At 36.5% G+C, this 16,097-nt stretch overlaps 2 protein-coding genes across 2 annotated transcripts; both read left to right on the forward strand.

The window, feature by feature from the left end:
* The first annotated feature begins 5,814 nt into the window (after window positions 1–5,814).
* On the forward strand, window positions 5,815–10,107 carry LOC113357030 (probable LRR receptor-like serine/threonine-protein kinase At2g16250). Its single transcript, XM_026600283.1, has 4 exons — window positions 5,815–8,027; window positions 8,271–8,399; window positions 8,821–8,843; window positions 9,041–10,107. Exons 1-4 carry the CDS (start codon window positions 6,067–6,069, stop codon window positions 9,646–9,648), a joined length of 2,721 nt encoding a protein of 906 aa, XP_026456068.1. The 5' UTR covers window positions 5,815–6,066; the 3' UTR covers window positions 9,649–10,107.
* A 40-nt stretch (window positions 10,108–10,147) lies between these two features.
* On the forward strand, window positions 10,148–14,136 carry LOC113357031 (pyridine nucleotide-disulfide oxidoreductase domain-containing protein 2-like). Its single transcript, XM_026600284.1, has 16 exons — window positions 10,148–10,518; window positions 10,598–10,759; window positions 10,848–11,030; window positions 11,127–11,184; window positions 11,328–11,378; window positions 11,630–11,712; window positions 11,802–11,889; window positions 11,975–12,019; window positions 12,111–12,185; window positions 12,338–12,406; window positions 12,500–12,615; window positions 12,745–12,857; window positions 13,030–13,109; window positions 13,219–13,339; window positions 13,419–13,485; window positions 13,621–14,136. The coding sequence occupies exons 1-16, from the start codon at window positions 10,256–10,258 to the stop codon at window positions 13,760–13,762; spliced, it is 1,716 nt and encodes a 571-aa protein (XP_026456069.1). The 5' UTR covers window positions 10,148–10,255; the 3' UTR covers window positions 13,763–14,136.
* Window positions 14,137–16,097: the final 1,961 nt, after the last annotated feature.

A 16,097-nucleotide genomic window follows, 5' to 3' on the forward strand; every position in this document is an offset into this window, starting at 1 on the left:
AGAGTGCACTCTCAAATACATGATTTCTAATGAAATAGTTTACCGCAAAGTAAAAGAATGAAAGATCAGTACAGATGAGAATTAAAGAGAGATTTTTTTGTTATTTTACCAAGTGACAAACCTCTACCCTATATATAGAGTTTGAACAGACACCAAACATATTGTTCCACAATACTTTGTATAGATGCGTCTCACCAAACGTATTCACAATACTTTGTAAAGATATATCTCATGGGTTTACAACCCTTCAGTACATCTGTTCATTCATAAGCACCTGTTGAAGAGTTAACTAATCATCAATTCTCTTCCGAAGAGGTGTAATTCATATACCTCTCTGTAATCCTCCAATTTACCTCTTTCATACAACTGTTGGGATCATATCTTTGTAACTACTTATAGTTAGTTACTGTAACCAACTTAAGTGATACATTGTACACTTTCTGCTTAATGTATTTTGAAATACATTACCATAATACCAACAACCCCCACATTTCAAAATACTTTATGCTCTCCAGTAAACAGATATGATAAACTAGTGCATTCGAATTGGTGCCGTTTGGGCTATTAACCAACTCTAGAATGATAAATCATAATATTGCCAAATAACATGGTGAAATCGAAATTTCTGTGACCAATTTTTATTTTGTGTAAACTAGACGATTTATGACCACACTTAAGTTTAATTATCATTATAGTTCTGCGGTTTGGCGCTTTTCGGTCCTGCGCCCTCCTGGTTTCATAAGTTTATATAGAAACATGCCTTAGTTTCTATTGGAATCGACCTTATTCCAAACTCACATAGGTGAATTTCCATCAAATGTGTACTGCAGTTATACACACCAACAAATGGTATGGAATTCATTAAGAGTATATGAAATAACTCATCCTTGCTTACTGCATACATGCACTATCACACCACAACAGGCCTCTCACAAAGTTTGATAGTGTTGTAGAGCGACTAGTGACTTGTTTTGCCTCTATGAACCTAGTTGTTGGAGTTTCCATACATATAAGTGAGGTTACCATCACTATCGATCTAATATTTCTAAGCCACTTAGTCTTAGAACATGTTTTCTCTAGTTTGTAACTTAAACATTTCGCGCGGTCACAAAGACAATTCACTAGAGATGTACATTTGATATTAAAAAATGAAACACTTAGTTTCTCTACAAATATATATCCTCAGTATGGTTAGTACTTGGAAGTAATTACCATAACTTGGTTCCTCAAATTTTGCACTTAGTAAATTAAGGTCTTATACATTTCAGTAAGATATTTATAACCCCCACATTTCACGCCTTGCCTAATTGAAATATTCAATTGCATTAACATAACCACGAAGAATGACAAGTGAAAGTTAGTCGTAATTCGAAACACATACTGCCCATCAAGTTTCCTTGATAATTCCAAAAATAAAATAAAATAAACATTAATGCTGGCAAATGTATTACATATCAACTCAGATACTAAAAGACATGCAAGCCTCCTTCGTTGGAAGTACCCATGTATATCTTGCAAAACGACAACAACAAAACTTCTTCTTAAATTGACTTAAGAAGAGTCATCTTCATCCTTTTTCGGTTTCTTACAATCGACAGCGTAATTCCCAGGTGTTCCGCAATTGTAACATTTTCGATTTTTCTTAAAATTGGCACCACGAGTTTTCAGATTCTTATGTGTCTTGGATTTCTCGTTTTTGTTCTTGTCTTCCGACATGGAGAATCCGTCGACCAAGTTTGCCCTGGAACTGAAATCCTTCGCCATTTCAGACTTGTCTCAAAGCCTGTTTTTCTCTTCTATTCGGATGTGAACAATAACATCCTCAAGTTTCATCGTCTTCCTTTTGTGTTTCATGGAATTCTTGTAATCTCTCCATGAGTCAGGAAGTTTTTCAATTAAGCAACCAACCACAAAAGGTTCAGGTAAATCAATTCCCTCATTTTTCAGATCACTAATCAATACATGAAGCTCATGTATTTGTAAAGTGACATCCTTGTCATCTAACATCTGAAAACGAACAAAATTGCCTATTGCATATTTCTGAGTACCAGCATCCTCTGTGATGTATTTCTGGTTCAGATTTTCCCATATTTCATGTGTATTTTGATAGGAACAATACACATCAAACAAGTCATTAGACAAAGTGCTGAGTATAGTATGGCGACATACCTTGTTTGCTTAGTCCATACATCAAGAGCTTCTTCATAATTCTCAAAACCTTTACTTGGTTTTGGTTCCGTCAAATATTGCGCCAAATTCCTCACATTTAATGAATTGAAAATCTTTTCTTTCCATCGCTTAAAGAACGACCCATTAAAAGGTTCAATCTTAAATACATCAGGAAGAGAACGAGCACTAAATTTTATAGCATCCATATGAAAATCTATTCTTAAGATTGTTGGAAATACTACTGATATGGATGCTATAATATGCGAAGAAATACAAATCGAGGCGTGTAGATGTCACTTTCCTTAAGAATAGATTCCGCCCCTCAAGGTGCAAACGATTTAATGGCGTCTATTCCCCAGGATTCAACGATCTCAATCCGGTAAGAGTGCACTCTCAAATACATGATTTCTAATGAACTAAATGAAATAGTTTACGACAAAGTAAAAGAATGAAAGATCAGTACATATGAGAATTAAAGAGATTTTCTTTTGTAATTTTACCAAGTGACAAACCCCTACCCTATATATAGAGTTTGAACATACACCAAACGTATTGTTTCACAATACTTTGTATAGATGTGTCTCATGGGGTTACAACCCTTCAGTACATCTGTTCATTCGTAATCACCTGTTGAAGAGTAAACTAATCATCACTACTCTTCCGAAGAGGTGTAATTCACATACCTCTCTGTAATCCTCCAATTTACCTCTTTCATACAATTGTTGGGATCGTATCTTTGTTACTACTTATAGTTAGTTACTGTAACCAACTTAAGTGATACATTGTACACTTTCTGCTTAATGTATTTTGAAATACATTACCATAATACCAACATGATCTTGTGATAATACCTAAATAGGTTTGGTGACTTGGTAATCTTAATACATAGGGGGATAAATATGTGAGAGAATATTGGAGAATTAGTAAAGATGTGATTTCCTTTCCTTATCAATAGTTTTTCTCCATGGTAAAAAAAGAAGAAAAAGAAAAAGTTGATGTTCTTCTGGACTAAATGGTCAATGAAAGTTCTATACTGCTAGAAAACTCAAAAATCCGATAGGCAAAAATAAAGTCAATTAGAATGATTAAATAACGAAGAAATCAATTAAACCCTTCTATAGCATGTCTATTACAGGAGAATTCAAATATTAACAAGTATTTTAATGTGCTAACAACCTAAAATATAAAGACTTAAAGGCCTAGGTAAATAAAGCTCCCACGTTGAACGGTGAGGAAACCTTCGCTTCCCATTGGTCGAAATAGGCATTTTCTGAGTTTTGTGAAACAAGCGTTTTGCTGAGAACACGTGGCAACGTATGATTGCTTTAAAAAGAATAGGAAAAAGATAAAAAAGAAAATACCAAATTCAAGTTGGAATTCATGACGTGACAATATTTAGGTGAGGACACTAGGCAACGTATGATTGGTTTAAAATTTACAAATTCAAACGGAAAACCTAACTTACCGTGTTTGGATTTTTATGGAAGTCCAAATTCAATTTGGAAATCGAGTACCTACCATATTAGGACTTTTTTTTTCCAAATTAATATATAAAGGGGAAAGGAATCCACATATTTCACGAGTCCAATTTTGTGCACACTCCTTTCAAGAGTGTGCACAAAACAAAATGTTCCTATTGGCTCATCTTAACATCCGGTTAACTAACTCATAAAATTAGTTATTTTATTCTCTTAAATTCTTTGAAAAGGTAAGAAAATAAATATCAAATCCAATAATATTTAAAATATACTCCCTCTGTCCCTAATAAGATGACCTACTTGGTTTTAAACTTTGTCCCATAAATAGATGATATATTTCACTAATTAAGGGATATTTCTAAAACTATCCTTTTAATTGATTATTTTTTATATAAGAAATATGTATAATTTGATAGTCATGTTTATATTCATTGCGTAGGTGTTTTAAAATGCTTTTCAACGGTATAAAGTTTATAAAAAACCGTGGTATAGTTTAAGAGATAAATCGTTTCTAAATTTTACTAATTATTAATCATAAGGGTATAATTATAAAAAATAGTTAAATATACTCCACTTTTCTCTTTGCCTTAAAATTTGTGCAAACTACAACTAAGTCACTAATTATTACTCATAAGGGTATAATTATAAAAAATAGTTAAATATACTCCACTTTTCTCTTTGCCTTAAAATTTGTGCAAACTACAACTAAGTCATCTTATTTGGGACCGAGGGAGTAGGATTCCTGAAACATATTAGCATCAACTTAGTCAAAACGAATATAATCTCTATTTGGTGACCATTAAAAATTTGAAATATGTTAAGTTTTTGTTCATCATCAGAAGGCGTTCAAAAAAAAAAAACTTGGTTCTACATTGTCCCCGTTAACCAACGCACCATCAAGCAAACTCTTGACAACTGAATACAACAGGTTTTCCCTCCCTGGCCACTTCCAGGAGCATAATACTCCAACAAAGAGGACAAAGTTTCTCGAACAAGACCGGCCATACCCGACCAAAACCAAGCTTGGAGATCTGCTTTGCAATGAAATCCACAAACTGGTAATGCCCAGGTGCTTATCATACAAATAAGAAAAAAAGATGGAAAAAAAATGGGAGGATGTACATATTGATGATATCTAATACTTAGTATGATGATCAATTCAACATCACTTTTGTTCATTAACAATTTCGATTCATTATCACATTTTTGTTAACAAATGAAGAATTTTAGTTTTAGAAATGTTATATTTTAGGTATTGTTAGATGATATATATATATATATCTTATTACCTTTTTTAAGAATTAAATAAAGTTAAATCTAAATAAAAAATGAATTCACTTTATTAATTAACCGGCTGTTAAGATAAGCCAATAGAATCATTTTGTTTTGACACACTCTTTAAAAGAGTGTGCACAAAATTGGACTCATATTTCACACATATTTTCTTCGAAAATAAAATAAATAAATAAATAAAATATGCACATATATTTGCGCCGCCACCCAAAATCAAAAACACATACCCACGACGAGACAGGGCGAAGCCCCGCACACCAAATGAAAAATGCATCGCCGTGAGGCGGGAATAAAAAATGCAAACGTCACGGGGCATGTCGAAACCCCACACACATCAAATCAAAAATGAATCTTCGCCCCTTGCACACCAAATAAAAAATACACCATCACGACGCATAAAACCCTGCGCACATCAAGTAAAAAATACATCACCATGGGGCGGGGGCCGCGGGACGAATGCCCGTGCACACCAAAAACCGTGCAATTAAAGAAAAAATGTCCGGTGCATGCACGGGTACAAATCGTACAAATCTAGTATAGTTAAAAATGTGAAAAGAATTTGGCGGCGTTCCGCGGCTTAGCGAATTTTAGATCACGACTTTCAATACATATATACTTAAACAAAAGTTTAGGCTCCGTCCCAGTCTTGGTAGGTAATTGTTCCAAGGTTAAAATGAAAGATCTGGTCCATTTTACGCGTGGAGAACACTTTCGTGAGGGTGTCATCGTCCCATTAGGAAAATCACACTTGTTAACAGCCATTGCTTAAAAGTACAACTAGGGTAGGGCCGAAATTTTAGTAGATTGGATTGAGCTGGCTTGTCCGATATTAACGCTAGTCAACCCTAACTTTGAAGAACCGGTAAGCGCCGGTTTCGCCCTGTTGTCTTCACTTGTTTTCGGTTCTGTCAGTCCCCTGCTCAATTCCTCTCACTTTCTCTCCCTCTCTTTAGATTTACAGCTCCACGGCGCAAACATATAGAGTAAGTCAAAATAATCAACGCAGTGAGAGAAAAACTCCAGGGTTTCTGTTTTCATCATTCACTCAATTACTGCTTTGGGAGTATTTTGAATTTGAAGATGCATTTTGGGTTCTTGGTTTCATTTCCATTGATAACGTAGAAGAATGGAGATTCAGATAAGTATAGTAGTTTCAATACTTTTACTGTTTCAGTCTAGTAGTATAATATCAGGGCAGCAACCAAAAATTAGATTAAGCTCAAGAACAGAAAGACTAGCATTATTTGAACTAAGATCAACATTAGGGTTAAGAAGTAAAGATTGGCCAAGAAAATCAGACCCATGTTCAGGTTGGAGTGGTATTAAGTGTAGAAATGATGGTAGAGTCATTGAGATTAACATATCTGGATTAAGACGGACTAGATTAGGTCGTCTTAATCCTCAGTTCTCTGTTGATTCTCTTGGAAATTTTACTCATCTGACGACATTTAATGCTTCTGGTTTCTCACTTCCTGGTTCAATTCCAAACGTATTCGGTGAAACAGTAAATTCCTTAGAAATTCTTGATCTTCGTTATTCTTCTGTTATTGATACAATTCCACCTTTGCTTGGTAATTTGAGTAATCTAAATCAGCTTTATTTATCAGGTAATGGAATTACCGGTATAATTCCTGAAACATTAGGTCAATTGTCGAAATTGTCTGTGCTTGATTTGTCTCAAAATTTGATTACTGGATCTATTCCTGTCTCATTCGGTTCATTGACTAATCTCGCTAGTCTTGATCTTTCTTGGAATTTTTTAGCGGGTCCCATTCCTCCTTCACTAGGAACTCTGAAACGCTTACAATTCTTGAAGCTTTCTAATAATAGTTTATCAGCTTCAATTCCTGCTCAACTTGGTGATCTTTCTAGTTTAGTGGAACTCGATCTTACAACAAATTCTTTATCTGGGTCTTTACCCATAGATCTTAAAGGGTTGAGAAATTTGAAGAAAATGATGGTTGGGGATAATATTCTAGATGGGACGTTGCCTGGAAACCTGTTTTTTACTAGTCTGAATAAATTGCAGTTTGTGGTTCTCAATCACAACAATTTGTCTGGTCCTCTCCCTGATGTATTGTGGTCAATGCCTGAATTGCGTTTTGTTGATGTCTCGTACAATAACTTAACCGGCATTCTTCCAAGTCCAAGATTGAGCGATAATGCCAGTGCCAGGGTGTTGAACCTCTCAAACAATCAGTTCTATGGAAATTTGGATTCCAGTTTTGTGAGCATCAGCTGTATTGATCTGTCTGGTAATTATTTCGAAGGTAAGGTAGCTGATGAAGCCCTCCTGATGAATTCTTCTCTCACTAGTAATTGTCTTCAAAACCTACCAAGTCAGAAAAGCCTGGAAGATTGTACATTCTTTTATACAGCTAAAGGCTTGCTTTTTGACAACTTTGGGTTGCCAAATACAACTCAACCACCTAAAGCTTCACCATCAAGGAAGAAAAGCAGAAAGTGGATATTCATATTGGTGGGAGTTTTAGGTGGTCTTTGTGTCATTACACTTCTGGTGTTGATGCTTGTGTTGTGTTTGCGTAAGCGTGAAAGAGGCGTTGCTGATCAAACGACAAGGTCCGTTACGAACACTCCCCCTGTTGGAGGCACTCCAGGCCCTTCTGGCGGATCTAAAGATTTCTCAGAAGTGGGAGAAGTGTTTACATATGAGCAACTACTGCGTGCCACGGGGGATTTTAGTGAATCAAACCTTATCAGGCATGGTCACTCTGGAGACCTCTTCCAAGGTGTTTTGGAAGGTGGGACTATTGTAGTCATCAAGAGGGTTGATATCCGCATGATGAAGAAGGAATCATACATGGTGGAGCTGGACTTGTTTGGTAGGGTTTCTCATACCAGACTGGTCCCATTCTTGGGCCATTCTTTGGGGAATGACAATGAGAAGCTCCTAGTATACAGATATATGCCAAATGGGGACTTGTCGACATCTTTGTACAGAAAAACAAGGGAGGACGATGAAAGTTTGCAGACTCTGGATTGGATAACAAGACTTAAAGTGGCAATAGGAGCTGCAGAAGGTCTTTCTTATCTGCATCATGAGTGTAATCCTCCTCTCGTTCACAGGTATCTGACCACTTGCTTTTACTTGCTTCCCATTTCCCCCTGAAAAAGTTGGTCATCCTAATGCCATGAACTTGTTAATCTGTCTGCATCACATCAGTTATAAGATTAGTCCGTTAAGAAAATTTCAGCTATCTTGTTAAAAATCTAATAGCTTACCTATGGACGGTAGCTGTCTACATGTTTCATGAACTCAATAAACAAATTTTTAATTTCTCTAACATTTTCTCTTTTTGATGGTTGAAGAGATGTTCAAGCAAGTAGTATACTTCTAGATGATAGATTTGAAGTGCGGCTTGGAAGCTTGAGCGAGATATGCTCTCAAGAAGGGGATACTCACCAAAGTGTTATCACGAGATTGCTGAGATTGCCACAGTAAGTCTACTGCCATCGACATGGTGATTCATACTATTTCTTCTCCTTGATCTGTGCGTAAGACACCTGCATAATAATCTTCAAAATGGTTTCTTTTTTGCTTCCAATATTTATAACTTTGGGATGAACCCTTTTTAATTGCTTATTTGTGGTAGGTCTTGATAAATCTCTTATTTTCTGCCTTTCTACGTCCTTTTAGCTGTTTTCACTTTTAGGAGTTTTGTGACACTAAGGACACTCCTAGTCAGTATTGTTTAGACTTTAGGGAGATTAAAAGTCATAGTTTCTATATTACTACGAGATCAATATTCCTCTGACAGATCCGTGTATACTGGATTTTTTATTTTTGTTGTTGTGATGGTTCCATTTAGTTTATCTGTATATCGTCTTTCCTCTAATGACAAATTCTTATCATTTGCAGGAGCTCTGAACAAGGCTCTTCTGGTAAGTCTAATTTTCCTTAATATCGAAACCATCATTTGTCATTTGTTTACTTATTTGGAGATGAGTGATGGTACAGTCATGGGCCTGAGCTGTATCAATATCATTCTATGCACACACCTTGAACTGCACATTAACTACTGAAAATTGTTCCTACTGAACTAATTCTGCTTTCATTTATATTCTTTGAAAACTTTCAGGGTCGTCTGCAGCAATTTGTGCTTATGATGTTTACTGCTTCGGGAAAGTACTACTTGAGTTAGTAACAGGAAAGTTGGGAATTAGTTCATCCAATGATGCTACAACAAATGAGTGGTTAGAACATACATTACCTTACATTAGTATATATGAAAAGGAGCTAGTAACAAAGATTTTGGATTCTTCTCTCATGGTCGATGATGACCTCTTGGAGGAAGTCTGGGCTATGGCTATTGTTGCGAAATCCTGCTTAAACCCTAAACCATCAAAACGGCCTCTTATGAGGTACGTCTTAAAAGCGTTGGAGAATCCTTTGAAAGTGGTAAGGGAAGAAAACACCGGGTCAGCAAGACTAAGAACAACATCATCTAGAGGATCTTGGAATGCATCTGTTTTTGGCAGTTGGCGTCACAGCTCGTCTGATATCACAAGTGCTCCTGGTCAAACCACCACCAGAGAGGGAGTCGGTAGCAGCTTAAAACACTTAAGCACAATAGGTTCTCAGGGTAGTGGTGGAGGTGACCTCTCAACGTCCAACAAGAAGCCGTCTAGCGACATCTTTCCAGAACCTTCAGATTTGCCAGACATTGAGAGGCCAAGAGCAGACTAATACACGAAAGGTGGAATTTTACAATTCTTTATGAATAATAATACAGGTAGGTTCCCATACGATTGCCCTGCTCATCGACGTGGTCATTGTGTTGACAGTTGTAAAGTCAAATTTGTTAATTTTGTGATAAGGTACATGGCATGTGTGTTGGCAACAGTGATTGGATAGGTGGGGGAACATGGAAAGAGTAAAATTCTTAACTGGGCAATTTTTTGATTTTGAGTGTTCAAAACAGATGTGAATAGTCATTGAGAGAATGACCCGAAGTTAAGAGGAGGTTTGTTTTGGTCCAAAATTTGGGTGAAGTTTCTATCTGTAACTGATCATTTTTATTCATCAATTTTTTTATTTTCACAATCTGGAATGTAAATTGTAACTGCTATTTTCATTTTTCTCTCTTTCTTTTTTTATCAATATCAAATGTTACTCATTTTTCCTTTGCTAATCGAAACGATTCAAATCGGATTACTGGCCCATCCTTAAAAAAGTGAATCATCACCTGGTTAACCATCAAAAAGATTAGCCACCAAGGGAAAGGTCAGTCTCTTCGATTTCCGCCAGGTAGACACAGCAAAGTTGCAAGTAAGGAAAAAAAAATGTAAAAAAAATGTGGAGAAGATACTTGAGTAGCAGTAGTAGTAGGAATGGAGTACAAGGCGCAGTAGAGAAGAAATGGGATGCAGTAATCGTAGGCGGAGGTCACAATGGTCTTACTGCAGCTGCTTATTTAGCTCGATCAGGTCTTTCTGTTGCTGTACTCGAGCGACGTCACCTTATTGGTGGTGCTGCTGTGACTGAAGAACTCATTCCTGGTTTCAGATTCTCGCGTTGTAGTTATCTCCAAAGCCTGCTCCGGCCTTCTATCATCAGGTTTCTAAACACTATTGATTTATTATGATTTTTCATTATTTATTTATTTATTTATTTTCTCATACCAAAAAACAAAAAGGGAATTGGAGCTAGGAAGACATGGATTGACGATGTTAAAGAGGATTCCATCATCGTTTACGCCTTGTGCTGATGGACGTTATCTTCTTCTAGGACCTGATTCTGAATTAAATCACTCTGAAATCTCTAAGTTCTCCAAAAAAGATGCCGACGCTTACCCAAGGTTTTGCATTACCACCAATGTTACTTCCGTGTTTATTTTCTTCTTACGTTTTTTACTGTGTATGATGTGTGCTGCTGATTAAATGTAGATATGAGAATCAATTGTTGAAATTTTGTAATTTCATGGATTTGCTTTTGGATTCACCGACTCCTGAATCTTTACATGGTGATCGTTCATCTTTTACTGAACGAATGAAAGATAAGTTGCAAAAATCAGCATTTTGGTCTCGATGTTTGGGAAAAGCTATGTCCATGGGACAAAAGGACATGGTGTAAGTGATCATTTAACTCTTGTTGGATTTTATTTCTCCTGTCTACTCTTAATAAGAAATCTCATTTTTTTTTTTTTTTTAATCTTTGAAATACAGGGATTTTATGGATCTTTTACTATCTCCATCATCAAAGGTTTTGAATAACTGGTTTGAGGTTGTACATTATCTAAATTGGATACTTTATTACTATAAGTTCTGTTTAATAGGATAAGGGTTACTATGCGGTGTTATATTTTCTCTTGGTGTATTTAGTATGCATTTGTATGAGTTGAGAATGCATTCATCCACTATTTGCAGGGAGATGTGCTGAAGGCAACACTTGCAACAGATGCTGTAATTGGGAGTATGGTAAATTTCTGAGCTAGTTTTTAGGTTTCAAAACTTTTTATGTATCTACAAACATATTTCACCTAGCTACCAATCAAAAAACATTTTATACGGAATTCTTTCTCGACCCTGACTATTAGAATGAGAACATTCAGTTCATTCACCCAACAATTTACTTCTTTTAAGGTTGAAATAATTGACCAATAGAAACCTTCAAAAGATTGTGTTATCATTGATGATTGTTTATTTGTCTCCTTCCTTTGCTTTACAAGGCGAGTGTCCACACACCAGGTAGTGGGTATGTTTTGCTTCATCATGTGATGGGGGAAACTGATGGACATCGTGGTGTTTGGTCGTATGTATCTCCTTCACAGCTTTTCTTTTCATACATAATATATATAGACCTGCGGATACTTTTGCTTTTACAAACTTTAATGTCTGTAGGTATGTTGAAGGTGGGATGGGTTCAGTATCCTCAGCGATAAGTAATGCTGCTAAAGAAGCTGGTGCTCATATTATAACAAATGCAGAGGTGTAGTAGTCCTTTAAAATCTCCTATCTCAAATATCGTTGTGAAATCATCAGACCGCTTTCTGAACTCTGGTATCTATCTCTAGGTAGCTCAATTAATGATTAATGAAGATTCAGAAACTGTTAATGGGGTTAGTCATTCTTTCTTGTGGCCTCTAGAAAATTTCTTCGAAAGTAAATAAAATTCACATCATGATTGGAAGTTGGCTGTATTATCTCTAGGTACTGCTGAAGGATGGAACTTTGGTGCATTCTTCTACTGTTTTGTCGAATGCAACTCCCCACCATACATTCACGGTAAATAGTTAAGCGGTGATGATTTTGTTCTGTAGTATAGTCCGTTGATAAAAGAACCACCAGAAATAAAATTGAAGTCTTGAATTATTCGAGTAACTACTTGAATTGATTTTATGTCCGACCAGTGATCACCTTTCTGACTTCTTTCACAGGAGTTGGTGCCTCAAAATGTGCTTCCAGAAGATTTTCAACTTACAATTAGGAACTTAGACTACAACTCTGTAAGTATTTTTGGTTTATTGAGAAAGAAAGTCACACCTCACAAAGAAGTAAAATTGCGCATTATTGTAGTCACTGTGGTTTATATGTGGCAGGGCACGACGAAAATTAATTTAGCTGTAGATAGATTACCACAATTCAAATGTTGCAACCCTTGTGGTAGTGAGGCAGGTCCTGAGCATATGGGCACTATTCATATTGGTGCTGAAAGGTACGGTATATAGCCATATCTGGCTCAATGATTGTTAAACTTTGAAGCTTGAAACAAATGGATTAGTATGAAACTTCTTTCTTTTAGTTGGGACTTGACCTTTCTCATTTCCATTTTGCTTCTTTCAAGTATGGAGGAGATTGATGCTGCTTGTAAAGATGCTTTGAATGGCTTATCATCACGAAGACCTGTTATTGAGATGACAATTCCTTCTTCTCTGGACAAGACTATTTCTCCACCTGGTAATTAGATGTTTGTCTTCAAACAACAAACCTTTAGTATGCTGTTGCTGTTTTTCTCTAGGGCATCTATATGCACCACAGAGATTTTCTGCTACAATCAACATTGGATCATGTTAAACGAAAGGGTTCTCTTTACATATTGAACATTTTTCTAGTTTGCTTGTTATTGTAGGTAAGCATGTGATTAACCTATTTGTGCAATATACACCCTACAGTCCCTCGGAAGGTAGTTGGGGAGATTCCAAATACAGAGTAAGTCGTACGTTCAATCTTAGCATGTCAGCCCTACATTTTAACTACTTGGTCTGAGAATAAGTAAATCCACGCGTATGTAACAAATGTTTTTCTTTTTCCCTATTAGGAATTGTTCGCAAATAGATGCTTTTCACTTATCGATGAATATGCGCCGGGATTCAGCTCATCGATCATTGGATATGACATGTTGACACCGCCAGACCTGGAAAGGGAGTTCGGTCTTACAGGTATTGAATTCATTTCATAATCACAGTTGTTGGTTTCCACTACCTTTTCTTTTGTCATCTATTCGAACAACATTTACAGGAGGGAATATCTTTCATGGTGCAATGGGATTGGATTCGCTCTTCCTAATGCGACCTGTCAAAGGATGGTACATTTCTTGCATCAACCTGTGATACCACTGTACAGTTGTCAAATTTCTGTATTGTATGTCTGCAAATTGTCCATCTTCTAAGATAGAAGCTGTCATAAATAAAAACATAAAAAATACATGGATGTCACACAGGTCAGATTATAGGACACCAGTGCGAGGGCTTTATTTGTGTGGAAGTGGAGCACACCCGGGTGGTGGTGTGATGGGGGCATCCTGTCGTAATGCAGCTCATGTGGTTCTTCATGATATCAAAAGCAATTCTTCAACTGCTTAATGCTATACTTGCAGCCAGCTTATACTGAACTTGATGTTGTATCATCGGAAAAGTGCTTGAGGTCGGTCACAATGTTCAGCTTTCTCAGCCGAACCAATCTTTGAGCTTCTATCTAGTTGTTGGAATAAAAGCAGCTACTTATGTGCAACCTCCAATGTGGACGATGCTGGTCTAGATGGCATGTAGAACTTCCCTAGTACCTCGTCAGTAGACATTTTTGCTTAGAATTTCTGTAACTAAAACTTTATTTTTATAAATCTCTATTGACAAACACTAATCAAATATGCTAGCTATACTATACAACTAGAAAAAGTAATTAATTGTTAAAAGTGAACAGTATGAAAAGAGGTAAACCAGAGATTCATTTCTCTGTCTGTTTTATTTTTTATTATTAACAGAACTTCTTATACGAGAGAGAGAAAATGACACGCATGGTGAAATGTGTCCATACAAGATTAAACCTATTTCTTAATGGCCAAGGCTAGTTAACCCTCATCTTGTTGGTGAGATAATTTTGGCAATTCTTGTCACACTGTACAAGGTGGCTTGTGCAGGTCCTACAGAAAATGTGGTCAGCCAAATGTGAAAACCGATAATATATAACACTCCCCTTGGATGATCACCATTTTAAAAATTCTCTCGATGAAATCCGATGGGACAAAATCCGAGCAAAAGACATTGTCTCGTTAAAACCTTGCCAGAAAGTCCGGTACGACAAAAACTGGTCTAAGGAAAAAGAGTAGGACACTGATAGCTTTAAAGAGATGATGGTCGACACAAATTCCTCCCGTTGTTGAAACTGCGTCAGGAAAAACTGCGTGGGATCAAAACCTGAAGCAGATAATACCGGCGCACCTCAAGAAATTCTATGGATATGCATCTACGTAGAGGATGATCATTGTTCTAAGATTGTTATCTCATTAAAAACCTCGTCAAGAAAATCCCATAAGAACAAAACCTGAGCGTAGGAAAACATGAGCACTGAGAACAATAATAGATCCGCAGATGTTGCCTCGTTAAAACCTTGTCCAGAAAAACCCAATGGGGCAAAAACCAGGACGAAGGAAAAAGAGTACAACATGTCGAATTGCGAATAGCAGTGGACTCGCATGCCTCATTAAAACCTTGACAAGGAAAACCTAGTGGGAAAAAATCTTGACGAAGGAAAAAGAGTACACCACGTAATGTCCATCATTCCAAATATCCATAGTCTTCTGTGGCTTTGCTCCCCCTGATTGATAGCCGTTTCAGTTGATCATTTTGTTAGGTAGTATTGCATATAGATCACGCACCATCTTCTAATGTCTTCACCCGCTTCCTTCACTCAAGAAAACATGGTTTGATCTTCCCTTGTGCAATTTCTTAATGATCTTCATATTGTACCAACCTTTTATTCTCAAAATAGTTTTGTCTGAACAATCGTGTCTGGTTGGAAGAATAACAAGCATCCTCTACTACCAAAGCATCAACTAGGAGATTATTTAGATGCCTTAACAACCTGCTGAAAATCAAAAGACTCAAACAGTCTAGATTCTATCTGTGGGAGACATTATGCGATCTTTTACGTAAAAGATCAAGCTTAATGGTACCAAGAGATGAAGGGGTTTTCTTCGGACGAACGTCTCGATATTAGTGTTGGATAGAACCAGACTTACATGTTCAATATCAGGTATGTATATCATATCTTAGCTAACGTACCATTTACACATCTTTTGTGTAATATAAAACACAGAGTGATAAATCTCCTTTGTTGAGATGTAAGCCGATCAATCTGAAAAATAAGAGATGGATGACTGTAACCATGCCAGCTTGTCCATTTAAACATGTCTAAACCTTCAAGGTTGACAAAATTAATGGACTTTCGTCTACAATGCTCAATCAACATATTAAGACCTTGTTTTACCGAGAATATCATCTCGAACTCATGCTTTAAGAATTATTGTGCTTTGGAAAACTCTGCAGGAGTTCTAATTAAGTAGATGTTGGATAGTAAATGCCTAATTTATGGGTATAAAATATGGTTCACATATCCCCTGGATAATATAAGCATTCACTTAGACGATTGACCACTTTCGTTTATATTGAGTAAATGCATATGACATGGTAATTCTACTGTTAGGTGAAAAACCTTCAGGAATTTGTATGCAGTATCTGTACTTCATACAGATTTGCAATAACGACATCCTCTAGATGCATGCCGAGTCCTTAAAGGACTGCCAGACAAACACCAAAGAGGTAGTTGCACCCTAAAAGGGAATATGTTTCTCTGTAATCCATCTCATGTTTTTGTGAAAGAGTTTGTGCCATTAGTTGACTTTTCTTTTCTCACTATGCG

Source organism: Papaver somniferum, chromosome 3 (assembly GCF_003573695.1).
Source record: "Papaver somniferum cultivar HN1 chromosome 3, ASM357369v1, whole genome shotgun sequence".
Classification (NCBI taxonomy): Eukaryota; Viridiplantae; Streptophyta; class Magnoliopsida; order Ranunculales; family Papaveraceae; genus Papaver; species Papaver somniferum.

What these genes read in the sequence shown, in the direction of transcription:
- LOC113357030 (XM_026600283.1), top strand. Translation starts at nt 6,067, where the DNA reads ATGGAGATTCAGATAAGTATAGTAGTTTCAATACTTTTACTGTTTCAG. An exon ending in AATCCTCCTCTCGTTCACAG is followed by an intron (nt 8,028 to 8,270) that starts GTATCTGACCAC and finishes TGATGGTTGAAG; the next exon opens with AGATGTTCAAGCAAGTAGTA. An exon ending in AGATTGCTGAGATTGCCACA is followed by an intron (nt 8,400 to 8,820) that starts GTAAGTCTACTG and finishes TATCATTTGCAG; the next exon opens with GAGCTCTGAACAAGGCTCTT.
- LOC113357031 (XM_026600284.1), top strand. Translation starts at nt 10,256, where the DNA reads ATGTGGAGAAGATACTTGAGTAGCAGTAGTAGTAGGAATGGAGTACAA. An exon ending in TTTTGAATAACTGGTTTGAG is followed by an intron (nt 11,185 to 11,327) that starts GTTGTACATTAT and finishes CACTATTTGCAG; the next exon opens with GGAGATGTGCTGAAGGCAAC. An exon ending in ATGCGACCTGTCAAAGGATG is followed by an intron (nt 13,486 to 13,620) that starts GTACATTTCTTG and finishes GATGTCACACAG; the next exon opens with GTCAGATTATAGGACACCAG.